General features: G+C 38.8%; 1 protein-coding gene across 1 annotated transcript in view; it reads left to right on the top strand.

Annotated features, from left to right (window-relative positions):
- Positions 1-12,007, top strand: part of immp2l (inner mitochondrial membrane peptidase subunit 2) — a 1,365,073-nt gene extending 1,353,066 nt beyond the window's left edge. Inside the window, exon 5 of the mRNA XM_039762139.1 lies at positions 11,815-12,007. Within this exon, the coding sequence (XP_039618073.1) occupies positions 11,815-11,958 (144 nt within the window). The 3' untranslated portion in view covers positions 11,959-12,007. The remainder of the gene's footprint in view (positions 1-11,814) is intronic.
- Positions 12,008-12,400: the final 393 nt, after the last annotated feature.

Below are 12,400 nucleotides of genomic sequence, written 5' to 3'. Positions count from 1 at the left end.
CTGCTGCTCACGTTGTGAAGGGGGGACTGAATGCACGCTACGGAGATGCAGACGAATCAGCGGCTGGCTTGCATGATCTGCATGTCGCGCTGAGTAATGATCATTTAAAAGCCTGTACAGCAGCTGCTGCTACTGAGCTGCGTGATCTGCATGTCTCGCAGTCTTATTTAAAAGCCTGTACAGCAGCTGTCCTTTTCTCTCACTTCCTTGTCTCCCGGGGTGTTAAAGTGTCTCCAAGAAATAGTTTGTAAGTAAGGCGTGACGTGCAAGTAGTCTTGCGGGACTTCAAAGTGTCTCCCTGAGATGATCATATATATATATATATATATATATATATATATATATATATATATATATATATATATATAGTAACAAAAGGCACTATATGAGTGCCTGACCCGACACAGATGGACGCAGAGGCACGTTTAAAATAAACACACTTTTATTTTTCTTCACCCCACAGGCATAACACCGTCCCAGGTATACAATATGCACCACCAAAACACACCACACTCTTCTTTCTTCCTCCAACACTTCTCCCAGGCAACCTCGTCCTCCTCCTCCTGATTTTGGCCACTTGAGTTGTGGTTTCTGGCCCCTTTTATAGTCCACCCAGAAGTGCTGCTGGTGGTTGATTGCAGAGTTCCAGCTGCACTTCCTGGTGTGTCAAATACGGTGCCCATACAGGCTCAAGAGGCCCAGCTGCAGCACCCCCTGGCGGTGCCTGCGGGACCCAACAGGGCTGCACCCAACTCCAATTCCCATGTAGCCCTGCAGGAAAGCGAGGCACTGTTCCAACCCAACTATATGGCAGATTGCTGGGGTTCCTACCTGGCCAGGATGCATGAAAGGACCAGAAAGGGACATGAATAGCTTCCGGGTCATGAGGGGGCAACCGCCCTGGACTAGGAGAGGACCACGGGAGAAGAGCAAAGAGGTTCTGGCCTGTTGAGACCTGTGGCCACCGCCAGGAGGCGCCTAAAGCCTCATGAGACCCGGAGAACTGTTACTTCCGCCACACCAGGCAAGATGGTGGATGAACCTGCCAGGGACACCCTGAGTGCTTCCGGTGCAAAGAGCAGCACTTTTGCCACACCAGGAAGTGCTCCTGGAAGGTCGTCATCAGCCACCTGGAGCACATCTGGGCGGGAATAAAAGGGGCCGCCTACTACAATCGAGAAGCTTGAGTCGGGAGTGGGAGTAGGACGAAGCTCCCAGGAGGAGACAGGCGGCCGAGGACTGAGGAAGAGAAGAGATATTGTGGTGATTGATTAGCTGTGAGCATTTTGTGGTGTTCGGGACTTTAATCCTGTGTTTATTAGTGTTAAATAAACATGTGTGTTTTAAGAAGATGTGGTCTCCGACTGGTGGTGTCCGGGCAAGTCTCACAATATATATATATATATATATATATATATATATATATATATATATATATATTAATTAGGGCTAGGTATCAATTAAAAAATTAACTAATTAATCACATAATTGTGTGGAATTCATTGCAATTAATCACGTCTAACATTAAAATATGCAATCAGAGAATAAATACATAAATCATGAAGTAAATATACACTGAATCATAACATTAATGTAGATACAATACACCATGTTCGAAATTATTATGCAAATTGTATTTAAGTGTCATAAAGATTAAATATTTTGTTTTTCAATTAAACTCATGGATGGTATTGTGTCTCAGGGCTCTTTTGATCACTGAAATCAATCTCGGACACCTGTGATAATTAGTTTGCCAGGTGAGCCCAATTAAAGGAAAAACTACTAAAGAAGGATGTTCCACATTATTAAGCAGACCACCATTTTCAAGCAATATGGGAAAGAAAAAGGATCTCTGCTGCCGAAAAGCATGAAATAGTTGAATTTGTGGCTGACTCAGAGCACACACAGGTTCGTGCAGATAAAGGCAAAATGAGGAAGGTTTCTGCCAGACAAATACATCGGATTAAGAGAGCAGCTGCTAAAATGCCATTACAAAGCAGCAAACAGGTATTTGATGCTGCTGGTGCCTCTGGAGTCCCACGAACATTAAGAAGCAGGATCCTCCAGAGGATTGCAGTTATGCATAAACCTTCTATTTGGCCACCCCTAACCAATGCTTACAAGTAGAAACGGCTGCAGTGGGCCCAGAACTACATGAAGACTAATTTTCAAACAGTCTTGTTTACAGATGAGTGCCGTGTAACCCTGGATGGCCCAGATGGATGGAGTGGTGGATGGTTGGTGGACGGCCACCATGTCCCAACAAGGCTGCAACGATGCAAGGAGGTGGCAGAGTCATGTTTTGGGCCGGAATCATGGGGGGAGAGAACTGGTTGGCCCCTTTAGGGTCCTTGAAGGTGTGAAAATGACCTCTGAAAAGTATGTGGGGTTTCTGACTGACCACTTTCTTCCATGGTACAAAAAGAAGAACCGTTCTTTCCATAACAAAATCATCTTCATGCATGACAATGCACCATCTCGTGCTGCAAGGAATACCGCTGCATTATTGGCTGCTATCGGCATAAAAGGAGAGAAACCCATGGTGTGGCCCCCATCCTTCCCTGACCTCAATCCTATAGAGAACCTTTGGAGCATCCTCAAGCAAAAGATCTACGGAGGTGGGAGGCAGTTTACATCCAAGCAGCAGCTCTGGGAGGCGATTTTGACATCCTGCAAAGAAATTCAAGCAGAAACTGTCCAAAAACGCACAAGTTCAATGGATGCAAGAATTGTGAAGCTGCTATCAAATAAGGGGTCCTATGTTAATATGTAACTTGACCAGTTAAGATGTTTTTGATTGAAATAGCTTTTGATTTCAGTAAATATGACCTAATGCTGCAAATTCAACAAATTACCATTTTCAGTTCTTTACAACCTATAAAATGTTTTGAAACTCTGTTGTGCATACTAATTTGGAACAGTGCATTTTAAGTTTTTTATTTTTGAAAACCATACTGTTATCATTAGGAGGTTTGTTCAGTAACATTCGAATTATACTCTAATGGTTGATGACTCACAAATTATGCTGACTGCCACTTGCATCGGCTATTTAGGAAAATCAGAGAAAAATATAATTTGCATAATAATTTGGAACATGGTGTACAAAGAAATTTTTAAAAATGTAATGGCATAGTTTAAACGTAAACAATGACCTGAAACCTGACCTTTTAACAAAATGCTACTTGAGCAAGTACAACCTGAATTTGAGCAACCTCCTAAAGGGCAAGTTGAAAAGAAAGCAATAAGAAAATAAGGCCAATGTATTAATTCTCAAGTTGGTTTGGATATGAGACACAGACATGTTGAAGTTAAATTAAACAATCGAAAATACTGTATATTTTCAATGCACCACTAAAGACTGACTTTATTGAAATAAGCAAGCCTTAAATGGGCATACATTAAATTTTGTGTTAAAACTCCACAAATGCCATCCTCAATTGTTCTTCACCATCAACAACTTTATAATTGTACTCTAAACAACTGTGTTTCAACTGGTGGACAAGGAGAGCTACTCATGTTGGTACGCTGTATAGGACTGCCTGTATGAGCAGGCAAAGGGATGAAGCAGCTGGAAAATGTATCCAAAGTGCTCACTAAGTGCTGCGCCTGCAAACACCAACCTCCAACCTTCTTCTTTTTCCTGGTGTCTCTGATAGTTCTGCCCCTTCAGACAGTTTAGAAAGTATATAGATTAAATGCTTTTGGGGTTGGTAGAATCCTCGTGTGCTTTGTGATTTTTAGGGTTACAGAGAGTGTGCCACCACAGAAAAAGTGCTGGAAAATACTGCTCTACCCGGACCTTTGCTACTGGCACACTAAAAAAGTTCTCTGTAGCTACTGTCTCGCTTAAAAACTGACGCCATGCCTTACTTTTGTAGTTAAGTTGCGTTCTTTGCATAAATTAGCAAAGATACTGCAAACTGGAATAATAGGTATGGATAATCATTACACTTCTGTTTCGTAGAATTTTATCATTATATTAGGGCATTAAGCACTGTAAGCTACCAGGCAGACTGACAAGTTAAATGCAGAGGTACTAGAGACTTATTTAGGTTTTAGTGCCACTCAAAGAAAACGTGTTTGACACGTATGTGATATGACATTGATTCAATATTTTTACAGAAACATGACATGAAAAAAGAAAAGAGAGAACGCAATTTTTACTTTTGCTACTTTTCTTTAGAATTGCTTCAGGACTAACATAAATCTCCCTTCTTCCCACTCCCCTACACCTATGTTGATATGTATAAATCAAGGAATTGAATACCAGTACCACATACTGACATGTGGCAAGGCATTGAGAAATGTGTAATTTTAAACTTTTAAATAAAATTTTATTTCTCACATTTTTTTAAGGTAGTACATAAATACAATACTGTAAGTATATGTAATTCTTCAGGTTCACACTTAACGTTTTTGTATTATTGTTTCATAATGTAAAAAAAAAAAATTAAATGAAAATACCACCCTGACCAAAACACTGCCTGACACAATCACCTTGTTGCTGGTCCTGAATGCAACAATATTTTGTATCGTGTTAAACAGGCCACATTATTCACAAAAATTAATTTTACCTTTCCAGGCCTCTATATAATAATATTTTTGAGACCCCAACAACAACCCCCCAACTGCTCTTTGCACCAGAACTCAGGAAATGGTTGCCCACTGCCAGTCCAACTGCAAGTTTGCAGGCTTACTGTGAAATGTGTTTGTCACACGATGGATGATGCAGGGAACATTTAAACCAGCCCCTGACCTGATCTTGTGCTCTTCTTTCTGAATTGTCTCTGAGGAAGGCTATCTGTTCTTTTAATCTGAGGAAGGGAGCTAATACAGGAGGACATCAGTGTCACTGCTTGCTTGCTGTGTGTGTCTGTGCTGAAGTGGCAACTACCTTTTGAAAAAGCTTTCGATTGTTCCTGTCTTCACATCAATATGGCTGACTTTTTTTGAAAATCTGGATTCACCTCCAGACTGTGCAAGTCTGTAACCACACATCACAAGATATACTGTATACTATCTATATATATATATGATGTGTAAGTCACTGTCTTGCATCTCAAAACACGAGGCTGAGTCTTAGTACTTTAACAAAACCAGCTTTATTCAACTTGAAACAGGAACAGCACGGTTATTTATTGCAGCAGGAGCTACCACTCTCCTATACATAGACACAGCAAACGGGTAGAGTCAGTGCCAAGTTATACTGTTCCCTGCATTTATAATGTCCCTTGCATCACTCATCGGCGACAGGTGCGTATAGCGTGATCTTGATCGGTTCGTAGTTGTTCCAGCGGCGCGCTGCTGCTGCACTGCAAACCTGTGGTTGCCTCGGCAAAGGAGAAGCAGTATATATAGTATATATATTGTGGTAGCCAACCCGGACACAGAAAGGGAGACACGTTCATGTCACCCAACACATGTTTAATTACCATTTTGCAACTATGTACAGTGCAGCACAACCCCAAAGTCCCCAAAAGTCCTGGCCAACACACAACGCCTTCTTTTCCTTCAGGCCGCCTCCTTGCCTCCTCCAGAGACCTCATCCTCTGCCACCCGACTCTACCCTTCATATGAAGGGAGGCGGCCCCTTTTATAATCCCCTGGATGTGCTCCAGGTGTTTCCTGACAGTCTTCCACCGACACGCCCTAGTGTGGCAGAAGTGCCAGCTGCATCCCCGGAAGCACCCTGGGTGTCCCTGCACCTTTTCCCCCCAGCACTTTCAGGTGTGGTGGAAATGCTGAGGTCCAGGGCTCCAAAAGCATAGGGGCACCCCCTGGCGGTGACCACGGTCCCCTACAGGGTTGAGCTTCAAAGCTCTGTACCCGTGGCCCCCAAAGGTATCAGGGCGGTTGCCCCCACATGGTCTGGGGAAAGCGTAAGCCCTCCTAATGTCCTCCAGCCATCTCCTATATATATATATATATATATATATATATATATATATATGTGTGTGTGTTTTGAATTGCCTTAGATTCCTGTATATTATGGTAAGTTCTCCATACCAATATCAATGTGCAGAATGTGTGATGGTCTATGTTTAAATATATGCCATTTTCATTACTTCTTCTTTTCCAGTTATTTGTGAGCATTAAACCCTTTCCAAATGTTATAATGCTTTTGATATAAAAATAATTGTAATCTGTGAAATATATCTGAAATTCAAACTGACATATTTGATGACAGTATAAAATATGAAGGATTTAAAGACTTTTCTCTGCCACAGCATGCCAGATGGAGCTGTATGCGAAATCAGACTTTGTAAAGAACACTGTGCTGCTACAGCTTAAGAGGGTCTATTAGTATGCTAGAGAATGAAAAATTAGACATAACCTGGATCTTTGCCTTCATTTTTTTTATTTTTATTTATATTTCCTATAAAGCTGCTTTCTCTTTAAATAAAACATTTTTTTATAAATCTAGCTGTCCATTTTTCAAATGCATTTTTTATGCATTTTTAGGTGACTCCCCTGTCCATTCACTTCACTTTTGTTCTGTCCTTTTACATTTCTCTGCTGGTCACTTTTATTCAGTCATCAAGTTTAGATGCCAACCTTGGTTTAGAGCAGTGGTTTCCTACTTTTATTCCTACACGTTTCCCCAGAGAAACACAAGAATATGTGAGGAATAAAGCATGATACAAAATTCAGAAGCCATTTAAAAAAATACTGTGTGTTTTTATTAAATTGAAAGGTTTTTTTTACTAGTGCCTGAATTTAGTCATTGTCTAAAATGAGTTGCCATTTTTAAGGATAAATAATAACCAGTATTTAGCAAAGTAAAGAAGTTGTCACTGAAGATATTTTTCAGTACAAGAAAAGCTGCTCACTACTGACTAGGCCTAAATATTACTTGGTAAATTATGCATAAAATGATGACCTATTTCAGCAAATAAAAAAGTAAAACATTTTTTAAAATGGTTAATTAGTTGCTGCAGACTGTTTTTTTCCATAAGTTAATTACAGAAGCTATTTTGTTACCTTCTGGATTCAGTACTGGGTGTTTCAATAAGTGATTCCCACATTTAACATGCGTTGAAATCCAAACACTGTATGTTATCTGTTCTCATACAACAATCAAGCCAGTGAAAAAGACGAAAGAATCTCATAGCACTGTGGCAGTAGTCAGAAGCCCTGGAAGAACAGCAAGCCTCGACACCTGTGAAGATTCAAAAAGTGAGTGGACCACTAGCAGTTAGAACGTCCTGAGCTGCATTTCCTTTATGAGAAGCTCATGTCTTTAGCATCATTTTGAAACACAACATTTCTTTATGGCAGTGTGGTTTGTTATGTTCATTTCACTTTTTCTTTCTTCGTTGGGTCATTATGAGCAGCCCATTCCCATTCTAACTACAAATTAGTAACTGTGGTGCCAAGTGTAAATGTGATCCTCCTAAAGTATATACAAAAAAGGAATGATAAAAGGGGTGTTTCAGAAAACTGTCAGTCATTTCACACCGTAAGTATTATTTGGAATATTCATGAAGGGTCCATTTTAAAAAGATAAAATGAACTCTCCTGATGTTAACTTGATTTTTAGTAATTTGAGTATTTTGTTGCTATTTTATTATTACTTTTAATCATCATGTGGCCCCACCTTGGAAGTTTACTGAAATTTTCTAGCGAGTCACAGCCTCCTGGTTGAGAACCACTGCTTAGAGTTCAATTCTTAACCACTACACTTCACTTTACTAAATGTATAATTTATGTAATTTTTCTTAAATCATTGTTTGAAAATTCTAGAACGTTTAGAAGAATGTTTAACTGTAGCACTGGAATGGCAATACACATCGAATAAGGATTTCATAATGTTGTTGCCTGTCTCCAATGTTCTCCTAGTTCATGTCGCTTTGCCTGTCTACTATTAGTTGCAATATCACATTTTGGTATGCTTTACTAGTGCTTATGGTTTAATTCAGATTTAATTATAACACTGAATGCAAAGTAGTTTAAGTTAATTGTATAACAGGAAACATATCTAGCCACTATTAGCAAACAGTCTTTAGGACTGGGTCTCCAGAATCTCATTTATGTTGTGGAAACCAGGGGTGCTCCAGCTATCCCAGCCCTGACACAGACATGCAGATACATGAGTTCAGCACAGCACATGTTTATTTACGAAGGGAAAATACGTTTACCTCACTCCCCAAAACAGCATAGTATATAAAGCACCAAATATAAAGTCCCTTCTTCTTCTCTTCTTCTTCTTCTTCTTCTGTCTGTCTCTCTGTTCCAACTCCACTCCTCTTGACAAGCTCCGTCCCTCTTCCTCCCAACTCTTGCTCTCCGAATGGAAGGAGATGGCTCCTTTTAAGCAGACCTGGGAACAGAGCTGGACTGACATTTATAATCAGCAGGTGCTTTTCCAGTGGCCTGCTGCCAGGCCTGGCCTGGCATTCAGAGCAACCAATGAAATAAAAAAATGGTGAAATTATATAATGTTATTATACTGGAAAATGAGCAGACATTATTGAACTGCAGTGGGCACAAATCCTTTCAGTTTAATGATGGAAGGTTTCTTTTCTGGTTTCTGGTTGGATGGTTCAAATCAAGTTTTGAGTTTGTGTGTGTCTCACGCTCTGACAGTAGAGCAGGAGCGCTATGATGAGAGGTGCGTACGCCTGGTGTTTTGGTGATTAAAGTTTTATATTAAGATTATTTATATAGTTTATAATATAATTTGAGTTATAGCTGGAATTTGAAAGGGTTTCTGTATTTGTTACTGTGTATTTATTTTGTTTTATTTTTATTTCAAATTTTAATGAAATGTAGTGCATGGTAACATTTTTAACATAATTTTTTTTCCTTTTTCCCTCAGACTGAATAGGCTACATGAAATGTTTTATTTTATTTTTTTAATTAATGAAACACATATGTGAATGGATTAATTTGTGTTTTTAAATTTACCTGTTGTTCTTTATTTCATGATAAGTTTCTTAATGAATGTGTCTTGTTTTTACTTTATTTTAATATTTTTAAAGTGCCTCTCTTGCACTCTGATAGTTAAAACTTAGCACTATGATGAGAGAGTGACTGAATAGGCTACACAAAAGGTTTTTTGTTTACTAAGTGCATTCTTTAAAAAATACTTGATAAAATTCTGTAGCACTGAGATGTTTTTTGAGTCTTTTGTCTACTGAAGAAATTCAAAGTGGTCTTTTTTGACCAACACTTCAAACTTTGTGGAAGAGTATTCAGCATTACCATCTAGACACTGACAGCGGCTGTGTAGATTTCAGACTCACAGTTGAAATTGCTAATATAATCTATGCACAGTGGTTCAGTGCACATTTGTTTTGATGTAAATATTATAGAACAACATTGTTTATTCATTTATGAAGTGTTTACATTTAAGAAGTCTTCAGACTAAAGTTTAAGAGTGAAATGTATGTGTAAAAGCTGAATCTACTGTCTCCTCATTCATAAAAAATTCCAAGACAAAATGGAGTTAATTGGTTGTTTGAGTTTGTGCCTGTACAAGAAAACTGATGTATATTTTGTGGCCTGGGTTAGACTTGGGATTCCCGGCCTGAATAAGCTTCCCAGTCCGGCCTTGCCTGGGAGTGTTCCAGGTGGCTCATCCTCCTGGCAGCCCCCATGGAACCCAACAGGGCTGTGCCAAACTCCAACTCTCATCGTGCCCTGCGGGAATCCATGATGCCATAGCCGCCCAGGATGGCTGCCCTCTATCATCCCGGGGAAGGTAGTGCCTTGAAGATGCTCTCTCCCCCGGTCCTACCATCCAGCTATGCGTCCCAGCCGGTTAATGGCTGTTGCCACCCGTCACAATATGCATTTTGCAAACCTTTCTTCTCTTGTTTTGTAACTTTGCTTCCCTTTTTTCATGAACACTTCAAAAGTCATTTTTTAAATGTGTAATTACTAATTAGAAATACATGGGCCATGATTGAATGAATAAGTTAATACTTGGCAGTTGATTCCAATGCAATTATGAAAGAACAAGTTTCTATTAACTGATGGTGATGCATCACATACAGATAATTAATAATGTATTTCAACACTCAATAACTTTTACAGTGTTGAACATGCTGTATGCTAATTTTTTTTGCAACTTTGATACTGCATGTTTTAGATTCTTCTTCTTAGAATAATAACAGTATAGTTTCCATCTAAATATGCTTATAGCTTGTGAAAAAATTAGAGAAAAAGAGGCATAAGAAGTACAGTATTAACATTCCAAAGGGGAAACCCCATTCATTGCAATTACTAGCTGTGCCGCTTGTCTAAGATGGGTTGAAATCTAAGTAATCAACATGCACCTCAGTGTTGACGTTTGCAGTGTGCCATGTCTCTGTTATGTGCCATTTGGTATGTGATTCATAAAAACAATGTTAATGTTTGTGATTCGCCATCATTTGGAATGACAAATGCAATGCATTTTATTACTACAAATATTTGTGATGTGTCATTTTTTGGAATGACAGAGACATAGCAACTGGATGGACACACAGACAAGCACACAGACTCTTACACTTTTATTATGGTGGATGGTAGCTCTAGAGGAAATAACATATCTGGTCAACAATGATGTCATCTTCTCTTGATACTGGTCATCCAGAAAAGACAAAGGAGGCAGAATGCAGGCACACTTAAGCCATTGACTTTGTGAATACTGAAGAAAGAGACAAACATCTGAGCTGTTGTGAACACTCCATATCCACTCCATATCTTGCTTGATCTGGTCTCCATAAAGGATACATTTTGATCATGCACAGGTGAATGGCTTTCAGTATATTGATTGTAATTCAAAATAGATAGGTTGCAAGGGTTAATAGTATAAAAGACCACATGTATATTCTGTTTTGCTTTGAGACACTCTAAAACCCTGAATTTGGTAATGAAAAATAATAAAGTGCCACGCCCAAATGTAAAGTCACCTGAGAATGGGATGTCAGTCCGTTGCAGGGCTCTCGGCACTTAACCAGTTCAGAGTCACCAATTAACATTTAACCTTCAGAGTGTTGGAAGTCACCAAAGTACCTGTACAAAATTTAGACGAATGTCAAGATTCAACCATGGTTCCTCAAGCCATGTAGCAGCAGAGTTAAGATCTGAGTCCATGTCGAATTTCAGATACTTGCAATTAATTTTTACTTAACTCATCTCCACATTAAGACATCTGAAAAGTTTAGATATCTCTAAATGTCTCTTTAACTTGACTTGTCATTGTATGCATACATACTATGCATTCTGAAATCTGTTTGATGTAGTTCAGGGTCATGGGCTAGCAGGCAGCACAAGGCAGGAAACACCCTGCATGGTTCACAGTTCACAGAGCACACACATACACAAACACACACACACACACACACAATTTGAAATCTAAACTTCATCACATTTTCAATATGAGAGGAAACTAGGAATAACAGAAGGAAAACCTAACACAGATAAAGGATAGGAGTTACACAGCACCACAATGGCTGAGCTCAAGACCGGAACCTAACATACTGGATTCATAAAACTGCTGTTCTAAATACTGCATCACCATTTTTCCTTTGTCACTGCAGTACTACAAAATGTCTCATATTACACATCAGTAAATCACAATGTCTGGTCTGGTTCTGTTGAACTTTAAGCAGTTTTAGTTAACAATGGCAGAACACATTTTTTCATATTCATTGGTTTGGAAGCTTAATCTATATGAATAAATACTGTGTCTTGATGGTGCACAATTTTCAGAACAATTTTCCTTAATTTATACATCTGATTTCTACATAACAGAAGCTATAAAGACATTTTCAGGTGGCAAGAGTGTATTGACTTATTTTTATTAAGCAGTTTCTTATTTTGCAGGTTTCTCTTGGACTCCTTCATGCAAGAGCAACACATATAATATGGCCCCCTCAAAGATGGCAGAAAATCTATCCCACACTTCCCAAAGGACATCGACTCCTTCCCTCTGCAAATGATTCTTCCATGGATGAGGATAATGAATAAAAAACTAGTAACTGTGGAACGGGTAATTTTAGCAGAATAAAAAAATTGCCATGCAAAACATTGCGTGTTTGTATTTCTTTAATACTGCAATACATCTTATGTAATAATGTTTAACTAAAATTATTTATATTTTAAAGATCCAATAGAACCTATGGTATTAGTAGTTGTATTAGTAATGTTATCACATGTAGAGAGTAGAATAGAATTCTTACTTCTATGTCCAACCAACTTGCAATACATCCCCACTCTCCGACACCATGATAAACAAGAATATTTTAGGAGTCATCCTAGGAGCAGAACCAGAGGCTGTTGTAATCATACATTTTAACTATCACTCAGCAGAAAATATATAATGGGAATGCATTACCTATGGGCATTATCTGTGAAAAAATAAATACATGAATGGCAGGTATTTATGAGATTTATTTGTAATGCAATTGAA

Source organism: Polypterus senegalus, chromosome 8 (assembly GCF_016835505.1).
Source record: "Polypterus senegalus isolate Bchr_013 chromosome 8, ASM1683550v1, whole genome shotgun sequence".
In the NCBI taxonomy this organism is placed as follows: domain Eukaryota; kingdom Metazoa; phylum Chordata; class Cladistia; order Polypteriformes; family Polypteridae; genus Polypterus; species Polypterus senegalus.
Note: the sequence above shows the minus strand (reverse complement) of the source record. Positions and strands in the feature narration are given on the sequence as shown.